The sequence below is a fragment of the Physeter macrocephalus genome, chromosome 1 (assembly GCF_002837175.3).
Source record: "Physeter macrocephalus isolate SW-GA chromosome 1, ASM283717v5, whole genome shotgun sequence".
NCBI classification, from domain to species: domain Eukaryota; kingdom Metazoa; phylum Chordata; class Mammalia; order Artiodactyla; family Physeteridae; genus Physeter; species Physeter macrocephalus.
Window position 1 is genome coordinate 122,416,790 of NC_041214.2, and position 23,517 is coordinate 122,440,306.

Consider the following 23,517-nt stretch of genomic DNA (forward strand, 5'->3'; position numbering starts at 1 on the left):
AATTCCTAAAGTGATAAAATGGGTTGAAAATAATTAAACTTTCTATATATAAAATAATTTCCCCAGTGCTTAATTTACTGAGAATCACTTGAATTTCTGAAGAGTTTTATAATTTTCTAGTCGAAGTAGTTGATGCTAGAGAAAATATAGTATTTCTATGAATCTACATAGCCCACTACACAATGCAGTATATATACATTATTACATCCACCTGAAAAAGTAATAAAAATGCATATTTTATGAAATGTTCTAGAAATGAAATGTCCCAGAATTTAGAGAGCCATTATAATTTTCTACTGAGTTACCAGACACTATAACATTTGTAAGAGATTGCAATTTCCACAAGCACTGCTGGAGGGCTATCAAGTTTTTATGGTCATATATTTTCATATTAGGTTGTCCAAAAATGATCATTCATTTACTTAAATGTACAATTTTATTCAATAAAGAGAATGATCTCAATGAAACCTGCTATGATTTCCTTAATACTCTCACTTTAAGGTCATTGAAAGAGGCAGTATTAATGGTGCTTTTCAGAATCCTTGAAGGAGTTTCTAGCCTGCTTATGTGACCTTCCATTTTGGGGTCAATTGGGGTAACTTAGTGAAATTATAATTTTCTGCATAATCTCTGGACCACAAAGAACTCAACAGTTCCTGACTACATTTATCTTGCAATCAGAATATAAAAACACTATCTCAATTCTAACTTCCACTTGATTTGTAATTGCAGTGATACTTCTTTAAAAGTGGTTGCTCATTTTCAAGTAGAGGTCCAATTCTCCAAACAGGTTAAACAGAGCTCTCCATTTAACAAAAATAAAACTTTCAGTATACATTTTGAGGTGGGTTAATAGTCTTTTTCATTAGAATAAAGAAGCACACACTGAGAGTATCTTTCTGCCGTCTGAGTAATCAATGAGCCAATATGGCTGTAAATCTTCCAGAAATTGCCCATGGTTCAATTCAAAGAGAAGTATTTATTCTTCTCTGCCCCCTATCCTTCATTTCTCCACCCTCATACGGTAACTGTAGGGGGAATCTTTTCATCTTGCAATGAAGAGAAAGAGGAAGTATTTCACACTTTCCCTTAACAATTTCCGCCTATTAAAACAATCCCTAGTCTATGCATGTATGCTAACCATGAAAGAATAAGTGATACAAAAAGCATTTAGAAAAAAACTATAAAAAACCTACAATCAGGAAGACCACTAATTTCATCATTGTTATGTTAATGAGTAAAATGTGAACATGCGATGTGTCATTATTTTAACAGAAGGAAAGTGTAAAGTAATAATTCTAAATGTATTGGTTCATGAAATAGTACATGGGGCAACCTTACACAAAAAGTAAAGAGTCAGCCTTGCCAATAATTACACATATGCCATGATTAACTCATTGATACTGTATAATGTTCCAAGTGATTGATAATGTACTTGGAAAATTTATAATAAATGAGTCATATCAGAATGAGTTTTTTTAAATTATGCTGATTTTTTATAAAAGTATGTGATAATACAAAGGTCAGTAATTATACTGTCTTGATACAATTACAAAACTATTCTCTTAGCTTTATTATTTTACTTCCAAAGATTTATTACTAGGATTGTGAAACACACCAATTATTAATTAAAATAGTTAATACTGTAAATCATGTGAATTTAATGCACTTTTCTTGCCAGTGAAGAAAACATCTAAAACAGCATTTATAGCATTGAAAATAAGCTTTAATACCTGACCTAGTACTTCAAAGTAACTGCAAATAGTGACTTTAAAAAAGATAAAGTTCATTTAATAAACATTAATAAAATATATATTACAAATCCTACAGATAATCCTTTTTAAAATTACTCAGTGAATGATTTTATTACTTATTGTTGCTGTGTCTGATTTCACCATTTTCATCTTTTTGTACTCTATATAGCCTGAGCAGAGGACCCCTCTGGAACACATTTCCCCAGCACTCAGTCCTCAACCTCCATGCTCAGGCTTAGAGTTAGGTTTAGACAAAGAAAGGCAATGGCAGGAGACTGCAGGGGAGGAGTAGGGCATTTCCTTTGGCTCTGGTAGTGGCTGCACGTTTTGGTTACAGTTAAGGTCTCATGCCATTTCAGGCTTAGGGATAGTACTAGCTTCTCATTTTTGGTCCCTGAGTCATTGGCCTTTTGTTGGTTGCCTTAAGCCTTACACCCTTATAATAGTACTTTCATTATTAAATCCTCTTAACTTGAAGCTTTTGATGGTGCCATGTGTTTTCTGCTGTGATTTTACCACGTATTCTCACAGTAATTTCAGTTTAAATGATTATTAGTTTTATATTGTTCTTAAACACCCAAACCAAGCATACTTCAATTTATATAATAATACATTCAGGTCTTCCCTGGTGGCACAGTGGTTAAGAATCCGCCTGCCAATGCAGGGGACATGGGTTCGAGCCCTGGTCCGGGAAGATCCCAGGTGCCGCAGAGCAACTCAGCCCGTGCACCACAACTACTGAGCCTGCACTCTAGAGACCGCGAGCGAGCCACAACTACTGAAGCCCAAGCGTCGAGAGCCCTTGCTCCGCAACAAGAGAAGCCACCGCAGTGAGAAGCCCGCGCACCACAATGAAGAGTAGCCCCCGCTCACCGCAACTAGAGAAAGCCCGTGCGCAGCAACGAAGACCCAACACAGCCAATAAATAAATAAATAAATACATTTACTTAAAAAAATGCATTTATGTACGCAAATCATAATTTTCAATACAAATTACTCTTTCTTTTAAAAGTTTTCAAAAACATTCATTATTCTCCCTATTTTCATCAGTTTAACTCTTTCTCCTCACATTCATCTTCTCCTGAAGTCCCTATTTCTGTTTAGGGCATCACATACACAGAAGTTTGAGACATAAGTTATCATTGATTATTATTGTCTCTCACCCATGACTCCCCCTAAATTATATATTTGGCCAGTTAATTGCCAATGCAGGGGACATAAATTCAAAGTTCTCAGTGTTTCTCAAAGTTGCATTTTCTTTTCCTTTCCTGGTTCCTGGTTTGGGTCCTTACTGCCTCTCAATTGAATTACTTGGCCTTGCTCCACATGGGAAGCAAATACCCACTCAGCAAGCAAATACCCCAGAGCAGAAATGTGATATGAGGGATGCAGAGCTGCTCTTTCCTCAGATAGTCTAGCTTCTCACATTCAGGGATGATTTTAGGCACTTCAAACAATTTAAACTTACAATTGATTTTTACCTTCATATACTTTTTAGACCTAACCAAGGCAGGAAATGAGACTCCACCCTGCTTTCATTCTTAGTTCCCCACCACCCCGCTTGTAGCTCTGCTTCCTCATGCACGGCAGTGCCAGCTTGACCCTCCCAATGCACAGGACAGTTATACCTCCTTCTCTTAGCCACCTGTCAGAGCTTACCTTGTGTACCGTGAGCCTACCTTGAGTTGTGTTGGAAACACTCCCTGCCCATTATTTTCCCTATGTAAATTCACTCTAACCTTTCCATTCTCAGCTCCCACTTATTCCCCAGGAACCTGTGGGTAGCACAGGCTGTAAGTGAGGTCACACTGCCTAGGATTATGTCCTTGTACCACTGCCCACATTTCAAATTTAAGCAAGTTACTGAACTTGTCGCTGCTTCAGTATCTTTATAAGTAAAATGCACATAACAACACCTCCATTGTGAGTACTCTATGAGTTAATGCTTTTCAAACACTCTCAGCTAAAATAGACTATCCACGATTTCCCCAGTATATCCTACGTGGAGAAAAACGTGGCAGGAGAGGAGTGTAACAGCAAATGCATAGAAAGCTTTCAGCGCAGTCTTAAACTGCAGCAACTTGTTCTGCCATCTTTTTAAGCCAGTCCTAAAATCCATCTTCTGTCTGGAGTTTCTTCTGATCTCTCTAATTTGATACAATTACTCTGCCTATGCTGTCACCACTCTCTAGCAGTTTGTTAGTTTTTCTTACAGGAGACACTCAAAATAATTTATCTATATCTCTGTATATCTACAGGAAGACGCATAGGTATAGATAGACAAATACATTTCTCCATAAGACTATTCACATTTTTAAGTTCAGATAAAGCATTTTATTTACCTCTTTCTGCAACTGCAGGTTTGCTTAAAATGGAGTATTGTATAATGCAATTTAATAGTTCTTCTAAATCAAATGCCTACTGTTTGATAGGCACTATTCCAAGATTATTGGTAATCCTAACCACACCTCTGAAAAGTAGGTGTTATCTCCATTTCATACACAACAGTGCTTCTCAAAGTGCCAGTTACAAACAGTTTATTACTTAACAGCAAAGAGATAACTACAGAAGCTTGAGAATAAACGCTTAGAAACTTTTACAGCAATTTGACATTGCCACGACCTCCAAGTGTGTGATCTCTGTCAACAAATTTGCTTTGTGGCTTAAGTTTTCTGTAGAAGCAGACTGGCAAGCTACAATGGCAGGGAAACATTTTGGAGCACTGTTATTAAGGAGCTAATGCAGACCGTGAACTAACGTACTCCTTCTTTCATTACAAACAAAAAAAAACAAGTCTTGCTACACAATTTAAAAAATCAGCTGAATACCAGATTTCTTAGAAGTGTGGTAAAATTTGTGAATTATGTTATAGCTAATGCATTAAACGCAAACTTATTCTCTTTTTTATACGATAAGATAGAAGTCGATTATAAGCAACTCTACTGCACACTGAGACACAAAAGTTATAGATGTGAGAATTTCTGTCGAGAATGTTTGAACAACACAAAAGCTCTTCTTTCTGCAAGATAAGAAACCAGCCCATTCCCAAATTTTATATATGTGAGTTAGACAGCCAGCCTTCTTTATTTGTCTAATATATCTGGTGTTTTGATCATCTTAATACTAACAAGGAAGAAATGTAACATGTTTTGCAATGGCAGGTAAGGTCAAAGGGCAAAGCAAAAGTTAGAAGTTTAAAAGAACAGATTTTCTACAATTTTTTATGACATGATCCATAAATTAAGTATAATTATCAGTAAAATATGATAATACTCTTGATATTGCTCATTTGCAAAAAAGTTATCACAGACTATCTTACAATATTAATAAGATATTTTGAATTGTATATTCCAACAAAAATGATCCACATATAGGTATTCATAGATCCTGAAGCAATATCTTTTATAAAAAATGCAGTTAACTATAAATTTACAGGATAAACACTGGAACTGGCTGCTAATAAAGAAATGATGATGAATTTTGAAAATACAGCAAAATTTGTCTCATTTTGGATAAAAGTTTAAAATGACTATCTTAAGACTGCTGAAATTGCTTCAAAATCTCTTCTTCCATTCCTGCCAACATATTGTCTGAGATTCATTTCTCTACTCTGACTTACTATTAATATAAAGCATGGAAATAGTTTAGATTATACATTATTCCCTGCAAAAAATGCTATAGTCAATCCAAGAAGATTAGGTAAATTAATAATAAGGAAGCGCACGTCACATTAAAATATTTAAATAATTGATACATATGATGTTCACTCAAAGTGTGTACATAGGTTGTTAACATGAACAATTACTATTTATTTCATAACTTTTTGTTTTGTGCTGATTACAGAGTAACAAAAAAAATTACAAGTATAATAGTAATTCTCTGTACTAGTCCCAAAACACCCTTACTCAATGCATACATACAATTTTATAATTCTGTTTTCATATGCTACATTTATGAAATGTAATAATAAAAAGTTTGGACTTTCATTATGTGTGTTTTACTATTTTATTTTATAATAATCCATTTTTATTATACTTTACAAAAGTATGACTTGTGCTTGATTTAGGGAAAATAAATGGCCCTCACCACAGAGTACTTGAGAAGTACTAACTGCGCTCCATGAAAGAGGTTAGTTTGTTGTGGTCACTACTGTAGCTCCCCACCTGGAACCTTGCTCTGAAAGCTGCAGGAAGCACACCCTAACTTCCTCTGCATGCAACAAAAACAAACAGCTCTCCTTTCTAGTTCCTATAGGAAAACTGGATTAGGCTAAGGGAAGATTAGGATTTAGGGAATATTTTGCTTTGCTACGGTTGTTCTTGTTCTCACTTTGTTTTCGTCAGTGATAGAAGAAAACTTAACAGAAGAGTAGGAAGTGGATGGTTCATTCCCATAATAAGCTGGAGGTGTTCTTAGAAGCTTCCGTGGATGGCCAGGGCAAACGTGGGATTAATCTCCTGCCACTCCCATGGCCTTCTGGTAGATGCCATTTCCCTAGCAGGGTCACTGATGTCTGAACCTCCTCTCCCTAACCTTGATGTCTCCTTAGGAAAGAGGACAAAGTTTTCTTGCCGGGCTATACAAGATTTTGAGGGTGAATAAGACAGGGAAGGGCACACTTAGGATAAAGAACCTTACGTAAAACACTTATAAGTGTGAAGAAACATGGTGTATGCAGAGAACCACAATAGCAACAAATTTATTTTCTGGATATGTATGATAATGTACATAAGCATCAAAGGAAACAAATGAAAGTTGGAGTGTTTGCAAATATTAAATTGCAGAGAAAATATTAACCAACTTTCAGTTCTATCACTACATGCTTTTCAGAATTATTCCATAGGCCAAATGCCATAATATATGGAAAGTTGTTTTGTAAACTTTGAAAAAAAAAAAAAGAAAAGAGTATTTAAATTCATGATTCAAATGCGGTTTCCTTCTCACCTCCTTAACCTGTTGTTAGTGGTAGATTCCAGGGTTCATTTCTTGGACCACTCTTCCCTAGACCACTCATCCAGTCTGATGGCACATGCCTACTCTATGTTTAAGATCTTCAACTTGAATCAGTCCCTGGATTCCAGACTCAAATGCCCTATTGCTTATTATATAACCTCTCCTATGTGTAGCACAAATAAGCACAAATGTAACAAGGTCAAATCAGAACCTACCCCAAAATAGTCACCACCCCCAATCTTGCCCATCTCCTTTTCACATTCATTACTTTAGGTGTTCAAACCAAAAGCCTTGAAGTCATACGTGACTCCTCTTTCACTCTTCTACCCCACATTGTGGCCATCAGCTAGTCAAAATACTTTCAAAATACACACAGAAGTCCACTTATTTTCATCATGTTCATTGCGATCTTTCTGGTCCAAACCAGCTTCATCTTTTGCCTGGTTTATTTGCAATAGTTTCCTAACTGGTCTCTTCACTTCTGATCCCATCACCCCATCACCAACCACAGTCTGTACTCCCCATAATAGCCAGAGTGATACTGTTAAAATGTTCCTAAGATCACCTCACAGCTCTGCTCAGCACCTGCCAATGGTTTCTCATTTTAATCAGAGAAAAAGCCAGAATCCTTCAATGGCCGACAAGGTCCCACTTGCTCACACTTACCACATCCTTATCTTTCTGCCCTCATCTCTTCTCTTCTATGCTTTCACTCTGATCTGCACACACTGACTGAGCTCTTCTTCAAACATACCCAGAGAGCATCCATTTCAGGCCACTTCTCTGCTTTGCTCTCTGTCCCCAGAGACAGTTGAATGTCTAGCTCTTTATTCTTTTTTGGGTGTTTGCTTCCATGTCACTTCCTTAATGAGGCTTTCCCTCATACCTTATTTAAAATGGCACTTCCTCTCTTCCTTTTCGTAAATGTTTTTCTTCATAGAATTCATCACCCTTGGACAAACTATCAATACATATGTACTTAATTATGTTACTTATGGTCATTTTCCTCCTACCTGAAAGTAAGTTGCACAAGGGCGGAGTTTTGTCTGTTTTGTTCACTGCTATATTCAAAAAGCCTACAACTCCTGACAAAAAGCAGCTCAGTAAGTGTTATTGAATGAATGGCTGAATCTTAATTACTCTTAAGGTACATGCAGTGTCAAACTGTAAAGATATAGTAAATGGATATATATTAATTTATTTTGAATCTATAATCTTAGAATCCCTTAGAAACTGAGAATTAAAATTAATTTTCTTTGTCACAACTCCTCTGACATAAATAGATGGTGGTAGACTAATAATATAATCAATTGTGTGGCTACTCAAAATTAGACTCCTTTGCTCCTGGTTTGAAGACTAGAAATTAATTTTTGTTTGACCAAGCCTAGTCAATTCCTTGTTTGAATACCTTTCAAATATATTCTATTTCCTTAGCTCTCTTTTTGGTCCAGGTTATCATCGCATCACATCTTAGCTGCTAAAATCATTTTTATCTTCCTTTCACCCCTCTACACCCAAAGCCTCCTTTCCCATAGCTGTTCAAGTACTGATTCTTTTTCTTTTATTTCTCTAATTTTAAAAGGATATATACTATAGCTGATATGCTAAGGAGGTAAACAAAAGTAGAGCTGTAGCTATTGAAAAGGCAGAAGCACAGTTATTTGTAGACAATGCAGACTAGTACAATGAGAAACCCCCAAAGAAGTTCAAAACACTATTAGAACTAGTAGGGAGGTAATAAACAAAATAGAAATGTGCATTTTGATTTGCTAGATAACCAATCAGCATATAGAAGGGGGCAAAGAAATCAGTTCAGTCAGCCAGTGTTGGGGCACCAGGACTGGTTTTCATTCCTGCTCTGTGCCACCCTTTGTCACGTGGACTCAGTGGTAGCTCTTCAGGTGAGAGAGCCTTAACATCTCTTTATGAAAATCTCACAGCATAGGAACTCACACTCAACATAAAAGAAGTGAGGCAGAGGCACAAACTATTATCTGTAAAATAAATAAGCTACAAGGACATATTGTACAGTACAGGGAATATAGCCAATATTTTATAACTTTAAATGGAGTATAATCTATAAAAATATAGAATCACTACGTTGTACACCTGAAACTAATATAATATTGTAAATCAACTATACTTCAATAAAAAAAAAAAATTTAAACAGAATTGAGGCAAGAAGGGCTGGGAGCGAACTTTATTTTTCCTCCTAAATTCTCTCATCCTAACTTGCATTCTTTTCCCCAAAGCCTTGAGGGTAGCAACTCAGCCTCCAAATTAGAAACCTTCATTGCATTTCACCTTCAACATAAGTTGCAGTACCTAGGAAATGGTGAAGCTAAATATTACCATTTAAATACAGGGTCTCTGCTTTATGTTCCAGTAACTAAAAGGTCTATTTCAGGTATTTACCCATTCACAGCCACTTTCAGGCTAAAGGTAGTATTAAAGATCTCAACTTCCTGTTAGATAGAAACTGCTTAAGACTTCAATGGCAGACCTTTGTTTTTCTTTTTATTTTGTTTGATGTTGCAGTATCAATTTTCAAACATTTCAAAAAACACAAAACAAACTCTGAGAAGAGCTTCAGCCTGTACACCTGGACATAGCAGCAGGTGGCCCTTTACAACCCATTGGCCTCAAGAGGCCTACAAGCTGGAACTGAGATTGGTTTATGTAATTGGTCAAGACCACATACAAATCCATAGTGAAACTGGGATCCAAATGTAGCTGCCCTGACTAGCAAGCCTGTAAACCTCAACCAACCAACCCATCTATAATGTTTGCAAATGTTTATGAGGTAGGATTTTAAGTTACAAAGAAATAAGCGACTAATAACCAATTATCATCTCCATAGGAGAACACAGTCACTGGTCCCTAGAAGATATTTTTATCATACTTCAAGATTTAGGAAACAGCCCATTCAATCTCACACCATGCAATTTTCAGCATTAAAAAACAGGTGGGCTATACATATACGAAAGGGTTTTGAGAGCCCAAACACATGTTACGTCTGTATTCATATTACTATCCTTCTTTCTAAACTACAACCATTCTTTCTAAAATGTTAAAGTGAATATTACAATCAGTCAGCACTCCCCCTACCCCATTTCCCATCTGTACTTGAGTCCACCTACTAGTCTCAACATAAATAGTCATAAAACCAGAAGACTTAATTCTTACAAACACCCACAGTTCAGTACCAAAATAACACTGCCTCCTACATTTCACAGTGCTACAAAATGCTCATTTACTGCTGTTTCCAAGGATCACTCACAAGAGCCTGCTGGGGCTAAAGAAATAATAAATTAAGGAAAGCAGAGTACCTTAATTTATAACTCTTCATGCTCACACAATATAAAACAGTACATTAAAAATATTTATTCAGGAAAAGGTATTTCTAAATTGTATTATTTTGTCTGAATAGTGGAGAAATGTCACCTGAAGAGACATGGAGGAAAAGAAACACTCAGTATTTATAAATATAGGAAATAACTAAAATAATTGAAGAAAATCAACTGAATTGAAAAGATCATACTCATTAAATTTTTAACCACAATAAATTAATAGTTTAATAGTATTTTAATTAGTATTACCATTCATGAATGACCATATGTGTTTTTATTCCTCCTTTTTGGTACTTAGACCAATATTTCCAAGTTACTTATAAAAAAAGCTCCTTGAGATTAAAGAGAGGCTGCACTTATTAGGGGTACCCAAGTAATAATATTTAAATGAGGTTTCTTATTCATTTTGTACTTAATGCTACAATTATTTTCATAAAACGTATTCTATCACGACAGAAGGATATTCTGCCTAGATTCTATATTTGAGCCTATTGAGTGGGGCCTTCGTCGAATGTAGAGGATGTAAATTATAGTGATTTCTGGACTCAGTGGCCACGCACCCCTAGTTATACCTTAAAGCACAGTAGAGGGATCTAGTATAAGCTGAACCAATTAATTTGTCTCTCCTGGGAATTTAAAACTAGAAGAGAGAAATGCAGTGGACTCTAAGTTTTGGAGTAGAATGACATTTATGTCAGTGTTCTAGGGCTAAGTTTTCATCAGCCTCAAACAAAAAAATTAGCATCATTTCTACAATACAGATTCACCACGGGGGATATGACTCTCACAAAGCCTGACGTAAAATATTTAAAAGAATACAAAATGGGAAAAACACACTAAAAAATTAAATAGTAAAGCTTTAAACACTTTTATCTAAAACAGAATTATATTGGTATGAATCAAAATTATGTAATTTTAAATAAAATTAAACTTAAACATTATAGACAGTATTTTTTGATACTGTTAAGATTTTCTTATACTTACTAAGGACCTATAATGCTAATGCTATTTTGAAACTTACTGAAAAAATGTTAGAATATCTTAAATTCTCCATGGTCTCTCTGCTGATCCTGCTTAAAAAGTTATTCAACATAGAGACCATATCAGTATGTCACAAGGAAATCAGGTCCCTGTACAGTACACTGTTACTTCATATATTAGACAAATAGCACATAATAGTTTATTTACAATTGTTTCTTTAAAAATAATTTTATCAAAAAAGGTTATGTTTTCGGTCATGTATATATATTTTTTAACATCTTTATTGGAATATAATTGCTTTACAATGGTGTGTTAGTTTCTGCTTTATGGTCATGTATATTTTCAAGTCAGGGTTTTTCCTAGATTCATGTAGGATATTTTTATCAATTATTTGGGCATGTTGTATCCTCTACAATGAGGCTTATTATGCAACAAGAGGAATTACATTTATCTACCTGTAAAATGCTCGATCCAATACTGTTCCTCTATACCCTCCACCATTCCAATGTATAGATGATATATGATAACTTGCCACTTAAGGGCAAAATTCATGTTTTATTTATTTTAGTGGCCCCAATGCCCAGCATAATTCCTGGCACATAGCAATATTTCACTAATATTCACAGAACTGAACTGAAATTGTGACTTAGAAACCTTTTAAATATAAAATATGCTTAGATATTTATATATTAAGAACATTTACTTAGTGACGCCTGCTATCTTTAATGACTATTAATTCCCAAAACTGAGGATATGAAGTATCACAAAAGATATCAAGGCAATTACCCAGAAGTTGGTTGGTCATTGCTTACTTTTTTTTTTTTTTTTATGGTTTTGGGAGATGGAAATAGATGGCACAATGGTATTGACCATCCACCCAGTCTGACTCTAGCCATCATCCCACTTCTACTGCCATGACCATAAAAAGTGGTATTCTCCAGATGGCTTAAAATCATTGAAATAATTGCTGATTATGTGCCAACTCTGTATGTCTTACCAACATACAAACGTATCCAGAGACATATATGATTGGAAGATAAAAGAAATCAAATTTTAATCAGGACAAGCTATCTTTCAAGTAGCTCTATTCAACACAGAACAGACTCCTCAAAAATCAACGAGCTACAGTAACTGCAAACCACCTAATGCAGTGTCTATCCCAAAGTAGATGGTCAGTAAATATTTACTGAATGAAAGACTGAATAAATATATAATTTAATGATCAGAAAGTAGAATAAAATAGCTCCATGTTATAGAAATAACTTTTCTCTTTATGGGGTTTTGCTAAAAAAAAAATGCTAGTGAACAGCAATGTGCAATAACTAAAAGGACTTAATTCAAGAATTTGGTCATTTTCACAGAGGTACTTGATTTATTTGCAATAAATTTTGTTTTTACTTTTAAATTACAACATTACAGGGAATTCCGTGGCGGTCCAGTGGTTAGGACTCCACACTTTCACTGCCAAGGGAGTGAGTTCAATCCCTGGTCCGGGAACTGAGATCCTGGAACTAAGCTGTGCAGCACGGCCAAAAAAAAAAAATACAAAAAATATTGTAAAAAGTAGTAATATTAGTGAAACCTAGCCTCTCTAAAATATAATATCAAGTATGCAAGTTATGTTGAATTCTAAAATGTTCAAACACTAAAATTTGCTGATCGTGTTCAGACACATATTTGTAGTTTTGAATGTCAAAGTTCCAAATCCTGACACTGTTATAGATACCACATAATGAATACAGTTTATAGTGTACATGATTATCTTTATGTTTTTCCTAAAGTTACTGGACTTTAAACTAGCATAAAGAGATAAAGGTAGTAATCATATAATGTACAACTGAAAATTTTGCTTATGCTTAGTGAGAATTTACAATAATGGCTTTATCATTAGCAGATTAAATGAAAGCAAGTTATTTCTTTAAGAAATCTAACAGCACACAGTTTAACATATATGTTAAATTTGAGGAATATAACATTGAAAAAAAGTAATGTTTTGGAAAGGTGCTACATTGTTGCAATGTATTTCCCCCAAAAAGAAGCAATTCAATGGAAGGTAGTTGTGAACATAGAGTGACACAAGGTTTTTGATAGAAATTATCTTTACTGAAAATTGGACAGGGAGAAATATCTATTTATGCTTGGTAAGTTGTGCTGGTTACTTTCTGCTTATCATTCCAGATCCATTATCTTCCCTGCTCTTTGCCCTGGGAGACTAAACTACCTAGGATTCCTTGACCTATGGTTTCCATTTGGGCTCAGCCCATGGAAGTCATTGATAAGAAGAGATCAAAAGGTAAGAGGAAAAAGAAGTCAATTTACATATTTCCACACATCCTTCTTCCTAACCAGTCTCAGCTTCTAACCAGAAGTCTTCTTCCAAAACTTAGCTTTAGTTCCCTCTGTCACCCTTTCAGAGGCAAGGATGGTTTCCCACTGCTGCTAGCTCCTGGGTGCTGCATCATCTTGACATGTTTCTTTAATTATGCCTGTACACCTGTAAATAGTGTGTTCATACTTCATTAACTCGAGTGTATTATTTATTTCCTAATGGGAACCTGATTCCTACGCATTTAATATGGATGCATTTGCTAGCAAATCTGTTATTAAAATAAAAATGAAATTATTAAAATATGAGATGCGTTCAGGAGATCTATCACTGAGACGGCAACTCTGGAGTAAAGACAGAAAGTGATACTTTCCACAAGAAATGTAAAAAACAACAAAAATCCAAAAAGCAATAGACGGCAACTTTGGAGTAAAGACAGAAAAAAAGTGATACTTTCCACAAGAAATGTAAAAAACAACAAAAATCCAAAAAGCAATAAAATGAAGTCCTTATCAGAATGATATAGCATGAAGTGAATTAGGCTTGTCTTAAGAAAACTCGGGTCTTATCATCATTTCGTCACTTACTATTCAAGTCATTCAAACCTGCAAACCTCGGTTTCTTCATATACAAAATGGGAATACCGACCATACAGGGTTGTTGTGAATCACAATGGAAAAGGTAACCATGTTGAAGTTATTTAAAAATTATAGAGCATTGAGTAAGTTGTCATCACTTAATTTCACGTCTTTAGTGTAACTTATACATGATTTATTTATTTATTTTAAGAAAGTAAAAAGAAGGGTAATATTGACCACTTTAACATCTGCTTTACTGAGTTAATCTTTAGTATTTTAAAGACTGTCACACTGATTGAAACTAGTTGTGGAGAAAGAAACTGTCAGGTGGCACCAGCTGGCATGGAGCCAAGAGAACTTGTACCTCCATTTCAGGTTCATCTCATTTTTCTTCTCTTTATCACTGCTTGTCCTAGGACACGTTATTCATGTTCCTCCTCCCATCATCCCCAGTATTAATGTAAAATTATCAGCAGAATAATTGGATAATTAACACCAGCGGGTTTTGTTTTTTTGGCTATGCCCTTAATAAAATTTTATTTTCATTCCTTCAGGAATAAAATTTCCTTCAATAAATTCTTGAGAATCATTGAAGCATAATGCAAAAAAGCAAAACTACTATAAAGTACTAGTATCACAAAACGTTATGTATTTTACATTTTTATACAAAAACACATACAAGCACAAGGAGATACGTCTGGTAAATGCATATACTATGCACTCCTGGAGATGTTTGTACAAAGTATTTTCTGTCAGTAATAGGAAGGAATTGAAGTGTTCTTTCCTGAGCAGTAAGTGGTCAGATTGTACTACTTCAATTGTTTTTCCCACACCGGCAGAGAAACAAACACAATGACCTAATTGATTTTTTAAAAATTTCTATTGCCAAATACCACACAGCATTCATGTGGTGTTTCAGTGAACTCGACTCCCTACTCTCCCTGTCTCCCTATAGCCACTCTATCCCAAGTGCTTACCTACTATTTATAACAGATACGGTAAAATTTGTGTAAAAAGAAAGAGAAGAGGGCCATAACAAGTGGCTACATTTGCTCTAGGTCCCTCTGACCTATAAGAACCTGTAAATTTTCCTCTTGATTTTTATTTTCTATTTAGATTTGCAGTTTCTTAAGTGTTATAGAAAATGTCTTCATACAAAAACTATGCAGAAATGAAATGGAGTTGTAATTGAATATCTACTTCATAGGTTAATGATTTCTGGTTTTCAGGTGCAAACAACAAAGTAGACGGAGAAATTGTTAAAAATGCAATTCTGATCCAAAGACTAGAACATCTGATTTGGTGGGATATTGATGAGCACCTTTTATTTCTCTGCCAGTTGGTGTCAGAAGCAGAATTAGAAGTCAGATCTGACTCCCTGTCTCCTAGGCTACAATGTTGCCATTAAATCTGTGAAATTTAAACAGTAAAATTTCATTTATTGAATATTTGATACATTTTAATGATGACTTGGGGTTTTCTCCGTTGGAAAATGCATATTCTACAGCCAAGGCTGGAATTGGACAAGGTCTATTTTGGCATCTAAAGAGTGAGTCATCATCTAGAACTGTGCTTTCCAAAACAGTAACCACACATGGCTTTTGAGTACTTGAAATATGGCCAGTGTGACTAAACCACCAAATTTTTAATTATTTCAAAATTAACTTAAGTATCCACACATGACTGCTGGCTACAGAACTGTTTTGCAGATATAGAACATTGCCATCATCACAGAAAGTTCTATTGGGCAGTGCTGAGTATAATGTATCCCTCTGTCTTACTGTATATACACCTTCAACAGTTTGAAAATAACTGCTGCTCTTTAACTAAAAGGCAGCTGCCAAGATCAAAGGCAGAGGCCACTTGGATTATATTTCAAGTGACCTGGTGCCCGGACACCTTTGTTCTCAGGGGTATTCTAGTTAAAACTAACATAGGCCAACCTGGATTCCAATCCCTTCATTACCAGTCATTCGCTGAACATCTGTGGACAAATTTTCCTTGAGTGCTTGACTTGCAATTTCTCCAGTTGTAAATGGGGAAAGCTACTGATCACATTAGATGTGCTCAAGGTAGCAAAAGCCTGAATTCACTGCCCTCCTCTTTATTTCACCTGAATAAAAAGTATTACAATATTAGCTTCATTTTAGCCAATTACCCCCAGACACCTATCTCCCTTGTGAAGAAATTCCTGAATATTCACATTTAACCTCCTTGAGAGAAACTCCTAAGAAAAGGGGTTCCACTTAAGTCTCCTTTAGCTGATCATCAACTGCCCACTCACAGCATGCTTTTCTTTCGCTAATAATTCCAAGTAAACAACAAAGGCTTTTCCAGTTCTAGTTGAACCAATGGGCCACCATCCTGAGATACTTGTTCAGCCCTTACTCAGAACCCTCAGAGACCTCGGTCTCCAGAGAGCATGAAAGGCTACTCAGAATGCCTTTTGGGACTCCTAGTGGTAGCAGTAATATCAATGAGAAGCACTTGTTTTGTTGTTCTGGCCAGCTCCTTCCCTCCCTCCCTCCTTCCTTCCTTCTCATTACTCTATGTTGGTACAAAAATTAAAGCTCAGGGATACAGAACTCTGGTGAGAACTGACTTGCTAAACCCAAAGCTTCTCAACCTCAGCTGTATTTTACAATCATCTGAGATGCAATTAAAATGCTGTGATACTGCATATGCCTGAAAGATTCTGTTTGGAGAGCTCCTGAGAACAACCGGCAACATAATGTGAGATAGAAATAAGAACAGAGCTGTGGATAAAGCTGTTAACAGTAGCCGCCACCTGTAGAAGTTGGTGCAATCAGTGACACAGACAACCCTTTCGTTTTCTCTATTGTTCTCCTGAGCAGTTGTCAACTTGCACAACACGTATGGGTTACTCTAGTCATGCTAACTCACGCTAAGCTTCTGCACTTAGGCTCTGGCACAATTTAGCACATTTGTTTGCTCGAGATCAACCTTAGGATTGAGGAGGGTAAGGCAGGTAAATGCAGACAAAAAGACAGTATGGGGAAAATTGTGATATGAAATCTTTAAAATAAAATGCTTTTATTTTCAAATTAAATACTAGATTTGCAAAGAATTTGTTTCCAGATAGCCCCTCTTTTCTGAAGGATAATCATGGTGAGAAAAACCCATCATGCTATATCTGGAATATTTAGCAATATCCCTCTATCTTTACACTGCTACAAAATACTAGATACATCTGATCATATGAATTGTTGAAGCATGCATTTGCTTTATTTCATTTTTTCCTTCCTTATTGCCTTAACAGGTTAGAGTTAAGTTGTAAAAAGCTAGTGTGTGTGTGTGTGTGTGTGTGTGTGTGTGTGTGTGTGTAGTATAACAGTTTTCTATTTTTGATATTAGACTTTTCCTAATTCTATTGTGGTTCTAATCATCAGTTGCAACAGAATAACGAAAAGTATTGAATAAAGAAACCTTTCATAAATGGCAAACTAACCTGTTTGTTCCTTCACAAGTCCCTGGTTTGGTTCCTTGTGATATATTGGAAGGGATCCTTAACAGTGATGTTCCTCAAATGCAAGGGTTTGAAAATAAAAGCATTTTTTTTTAAAGATTTCATATCACGATTTTCCCATACCGTCTTTTTGTCTGCATTTACCTGCCTAGCCCTCCTCAATCCTAAAGCTTATCTCCAGCGAACAAACGCGCTAAATTGTGCCAGAGCCTAAGTGCAGAAGCTTAGCGTGAGTTAGCATGACTAGAGTAACCCATACGTGTTGTGCAAGTTGACAACTGCTCAGGAGAACAATAGAGAAAACGAAAGGGTTGTCTGTGTCACTGATTGCACCAACTTCTACAGGTGGCGGCTACTGTTAACAGCTTTATCCACAGCTCTGTTCTTATTTCTATCTCACATTATGTTGCCGGTTGCTCTCAGGAGTTTCCAAACAGAATCTTTCAGGCATATGCAGTATCACAGCGTCTTAATTGCATCTCAGATGATTGTAAAATACAGCTGAGGTTGAGAAGCTTTGGGTTTAGCAAATCAGTTCTCACCAGAGTTCTGTATCCCTGAGCTTCAATTTTTGTACCGACGTAGAGTAATGAGAAGGAAGGAAGGAAGGGAAGGAGGGAGGAAGGGAGGGAGCTGGCCAGAACAACAAATGCTAGCATTCCTAACCCTCTGTCATAGTTAACTTCATGTGTCAACTAATTAGGCCACAGAATTAAGACCATGCTGAAGAGCTATTATACAGATATTTATATCCTATTTAATTTAAACTTATCTAAAGCAACAGCTCCATATTTTCACTACAGTTTATGAACTCATTTTCTCCCAATGTTTATAACAATGGATGACGGCTTAGAAATTCAGTATGCATTTTTAGTTGTTTGTTTGAATTATATAACAAATTGCCTTAGTTCTCTAAAAATGTTTAATCAAAATCTATCATCCAATTAGAAAGCCCAGTTAATCACTGAAGTCCAACTCAACTTGTAAATATAGCTTCTTACTTAATTTCAGTTTATTTTGGAAACATGGAGTAACTTAAACTTATTATTGGAATCATTTCTATAATTCTTACTTTCAAACTGAATTCATGAGAAAACACAGAACTTTCCAAAATCATAAAATGTCTTCTACATATTTTAACTAAGATTAATAAAAATAACATATCCTATTGCCAGGAGTGAGGGAAAAAATACTCAATCTATACGAAAGGCATCTACAAGAAAACAAAATCATGTGGTATCTTGAGAGAAGATAATTGTTAAGAGAAGGCATAAAACTATTTTTGAAACAGAATTAGAACTGTTTATTTTATTAAAAAGTTGACATAGGTTATCTTTAGTGTTTATGACCTGCAAACTAAAGTATTTAATATTTAACATGTTTAAATACAAGCAGCAGCAGTTTGGTAATCAAAAGGAATAATTTGAATCATCTCAGAAAAATAAATTCATTATAATTAGGATATTTTAGAATATGATTAAAACATTTAAAAGAAAATGTATTCACCTTTCTTGTCATCAAAGTACAGAGTCTGTTGAGCTGGATTTGACCACTGGAGGGAGGTGTTATCATTTTGATCAACTCTGCAGGTCAAAATTGCAGTTCCGCCTTCAACAACTGTTACGTTCTGTGTGAGTGGAAACTGTCCTTGGCTGCCTAAAAGGGGATTAAAGAAAAGGTTGATTAAAAGAAAGTTCTAAAATGATTAACTTCCCAAGAGCTATATGGACTTAACTCCTCATTCCAAGTAAAATTTAAAACAACCAAACAACAGCAAAACTATATATTACAAAAAGGCAAAAAATTATTGAAAACCCTTAATCAGAAGACAACAATTTGACATACCATTAGGATCCCTTTATATTCCCTCACATGCTCCTGAAAAGCTTCTTCTCCTAGGCACACATGAAGATTTATATTTAAATAGTAACATGATTATCATTAATTTCCCTTGGCCTTGCATTAATTATATGGTGCTAGACCTGGTTATCTTTGAAGATAATAATTTTGGATGAATTGAACTCTTTAAAAGCAGCAGAAGATACAGGTAAAATAGTTTCCTTGTAGCTTTTATAATCCTGAATAAAGCCTATAAAATATGGATACTAGAACTTTAGATTCAATTTCTGATAGAAGAAATAAAAAAAGAATCCTATTTCACCAGGGTTTCTTGTAGACGTAGCTGTTTTTAGAAATACAAAATGTGCTGGAGAAAACAATGTAAGTATTCTTCAAAAAGTGTTCATCTTATAGAATATCCATCAAAATCTTAGAGTGATTACGCTAGCCCAGGAGGTAGAGACAATATTCTTTTTTGTTCCTTTCTGTAGTTTCCTGATATTTTTCCAAAGAATGTATATTTCTTTTATAATCAAGGAAAAACGTATCTATAAATGACCATTGTCAATTTGGATATCATTAGAATGTAATCAATTCTATCTTCCTAAGTGTTATACTAATTTATTAAAGTAATTCATGTAATAACATAACTTAGTAAAAGCACTTCTAATAGTTAAAACAAAATTCTTGCACACAGAAACATGATATGTAAATTTCACTGCAGCAAGATGATATGGAGATGAACTCTGCCAAGTCTGGTAACAATTATCAACATGGGTAAAAAAATGACTTTCTAAAGCCAGGTTAAAATACTATTATGGGAGCAAGGTAGTTTATTAAGTCAAGGATAATTTACATATGCAAGAACATTATGATAACTTAATCACACCCAAGAAATATATTTTCCTTTTCTTCTTTAGTTTTGTAATGATTCTGTCATGACTACAAGCACCACCTGAGGTTATGCTGAGCTACTGGCATAAAGAATCTTATTACCAAGAAGCCTGTTGATTGGCACCATAAGAGAGAGAAGAGCCTGAAGGGGAAAATTTCTTTCCAGATCTAAATGACACAAGCACAGAGGTTCATGACCATGTTATATAATTAAGCCTATCAAATATAAAAATCTGCTATCAGTAGCTTTGTCTCCTCAGTGCCAACCTCTTAGAGTCACTATGGCAACTCCCCAGGATATCTCCCTGTAATCTTTAGGGTGGAGCTTTTAAATTGAGGTTAGGCAATGTCTGGAATAAACTCTTTGATAGTTGACTTGAAAGTCAAGGGAGCCAGAATGGGATGTGTTTTGCCTTCAGCTCAGAGGTGACCTCTAGCAAGGAAACATGGAGAACTATCAATCTTGTGAAGTGAGGTGAGGTGAAAAACCACATCAGAGAAAACATGAGCTAAAACAGAAAGGAGGAGTAATTACCAAAGATATCAGATTAGCAGCTCATAAATATGAAGCTCAGAATGTTTTTAAGATACTTTGCTTAGGTGCCCAGTTATTGACATAATGCATAAACTGAGCAATCTAGGGGAGGAGGGGATCCTTTAAGTAATAAAAAGCATATAACTGCTAATAATACACATAGTTCATCCCAGATGAAAATTTGACTATCAACTGGTACATAAATAATACTGTCTGCTTCTTTAAAGTGGAAAAAGAGCAGTGATGCTTGCAACAATTTCATCCACTACATTTGCAAAATAATTTTCAAAACATCCCCATAAGAAAATATTATCCTTCTCATTTCACAGATGGGTAAACTGACACTGGGTGGTTAAGTGATTTTTCCATGGTGAAAAAGAGTCAATGAACCAGTTGGAGTTTGCTCTGAAATTTCAACATTTTATTCCTATTTTTCCACAAAGGCTGCTGGGTCATATCACTATTTACTTAAATGTGAATTAGACAACAATGAAAGGAAAAATAAAAAAGAGTACTCTTTTAAAAATGAAACTTTGAATTCATACCTAGCTGAACTATGTCCTTATAAATTTCAATTATAACATTAAAATCAAATAAGGGAAGATATCAATGTTAACTGCCCTTAAATATCTTATCCTATTTAGAACTAACATTTGATAATTATTTCTGTCTTTCCTTATTGGCCTATAGAAGAAACTAATATTTGTTATGGTGTTCTACATTCCAGGGACTCTACAGACACTAGCACACCTAGACTTTGTCCTTTCAGGTAGGTGATTAGGACAGCTTCCCTCCATCTTCTCCCCACATGGATTCTGACTTCAGTTCGCTGGGACTCTGCAGCCTAAAATCCCTGCAGTCAAATAATTTAGTTTTTCCCAATAAAGAGCAAACTCATATGGAGAATTTACTAATCCTGAATACACTTAGGATATGTGGTTTCCAAAATCACTTCAAAAGCCAGTGTTGAAGGCAGTCAAACTTCTTCTCAAAGCTTTGAACTGCCTTTTACTCCTGGTTTTAACCTGAAGACAGCATCAAGTTAGCTTCTACTTTTCTCTTTTAACTCCTCCTGGCTCAAAGTTGACAGGTTGTCATTTAATTCAATCTCAGAGAGTCTTTCTAAAGACATTACTAATTTATCCAATTAGAAAAATTAGTATGTTACAAAGTTAAGGATTCATCCTCAATGTATTCATCAAAAAAGTATTTTGGGGGCCCTACTACATGCCTTTCCTTGTATGAATCAACATCTGAAAGATTCACAGAGAAAGAGAAAATTGCTAAGGAGTTTCTGCAAAATAATCAGAAACTAGGATAGAGTATGATGGCAAGGGAGAAGGCAGTCTAGGTGTGGTACAGTACTCATCTTGTTTACCATCAACAAGAATTTCTAAAATTCATTGATCATATCATTGAGGCTTATTTTATTTTTGGGGGGGTTCTTAGTCATAATTTTTTAAAAAATTATTTTTAGTTTTTTAACATCTTTATTGGAGTATAATTGCTTTACAATGGTGTGTTGGTTTCTGCTTTATAACAAAGTGAATCAGCTGTACATATACATATATCCCCATATCTCCTCCCACTTGTGTCTCCCTCCCACCCTCCCTATCCCACCCCTCTAGGTGGTCACAAAGCACTGAGCTGATCTCCCTCTGTTATGTGGCTGCCTCCCAATAGCTATCTATTTTACATTTGGTAGTGTATATATGTCCACGCCACTCTTTCACTTCTTCTCAGCTTAAACTTCCTCCTCCCTGTGTCCTCAAGTCCATTCTCTATGTCTGTGTCTTTATACCTGTCCTGCCCCTAGGTTTTTCAGAACCATTTTTTTTTTTTTTTAGATTCCATATATATGTGTTAGCATACTGTATTTGTTTTTCTCTTTCTGACTTACTTCACTCTGTATGACAGATTCTAGGTCCATCCACCTCATTACAAATAACTCAATTTCTTTTCTTTTTATGGTTGAGTAATATTTCATTGTATATATGTGCAACATCTTCTCTATCCATTCATCTGTTGATGGACACTTAGGTTGCTTCCATGTCCTGGCTATTGTAAATAGTACTGCAATGAACATTGTGGTACATGACTCTTTTTGAATGATGATTTTCTCAGGGTACATGCCCAGTAGTGGGATTGCTGGGTCATATGGTAGTTCTCTTTTTAGTTTTTTAAGGAACCTCCATACTGTTCTCCATAGTGGCTGTATCAATTTACATTCCCACCAACAGTGCAAGAGGGTTCCCTTTTCTCCACACCCTCTCCAGCATCTACTGTTTGTAGATTTTTTGATGATGGCCATTCTGAGTGGTGTGAGGTGTTACCTCATTGTAGTTCTGATTTGCACTTCTCTAATGATTAGTGATGTTGAGCATCCTTTCATGTGTTTGTTGGCAATCTGTATATCTTCTTTGGAGAAATGTCTATTTAGGTCTTCTGCCCATTTTTGGATTGGGTTGTTTTTTTCATATTGAGCTGCATGAGCTGCTTGTAAATTTTGGAGATTAATCCTTTGTCAGTTGCTTCATTTGCAAATATTTTCTCCCATTCTGAGAGTTGTCTTTTCATCTTATTTATAGTTTCCTTTGCTGTGAAAAAGCTTTTAAGTTTCATTAGGTCCCATTTGTTTATTTTTGTTTCTATTTCCACTTGTCTAGGAGGTGGGTCAAAAAGGATCTTGCTGTGATTTACATCACAGAGTGTTCTTCCTATGTTTTCCTCTAAGAGTTTTCTAGTGTCTGGTCTTACATTTAGGTCTTTAATCCATTTTGAGTTTATTTTTGTGTATGGTGTTAGGGAGTGTTCTAATTT

General features: G+C 35.4%; 1 protein-coding gene across 1 annotated transcript in view; it reads right to left on the minus strand.

Annotated features, from left to right (window-relative positions):
• Positions 1–23,517, minus strand: part of CADM2 (cell adhesion molecule 2) — a 315,109-nt gene that overhangs the window by 225,666 nt on the left and 65,926 nt on the right. The window contains exon 3 of the mRNA XM_028496901.1: positions 18,936–19,085. Coding sequence (XP_028352702.1) covers positions 18,936–19,085 — 150 coding nt within the window. The remainder of the gene's footprint in view (positions 1–18,935; positions 19,086–23,517) is intronic.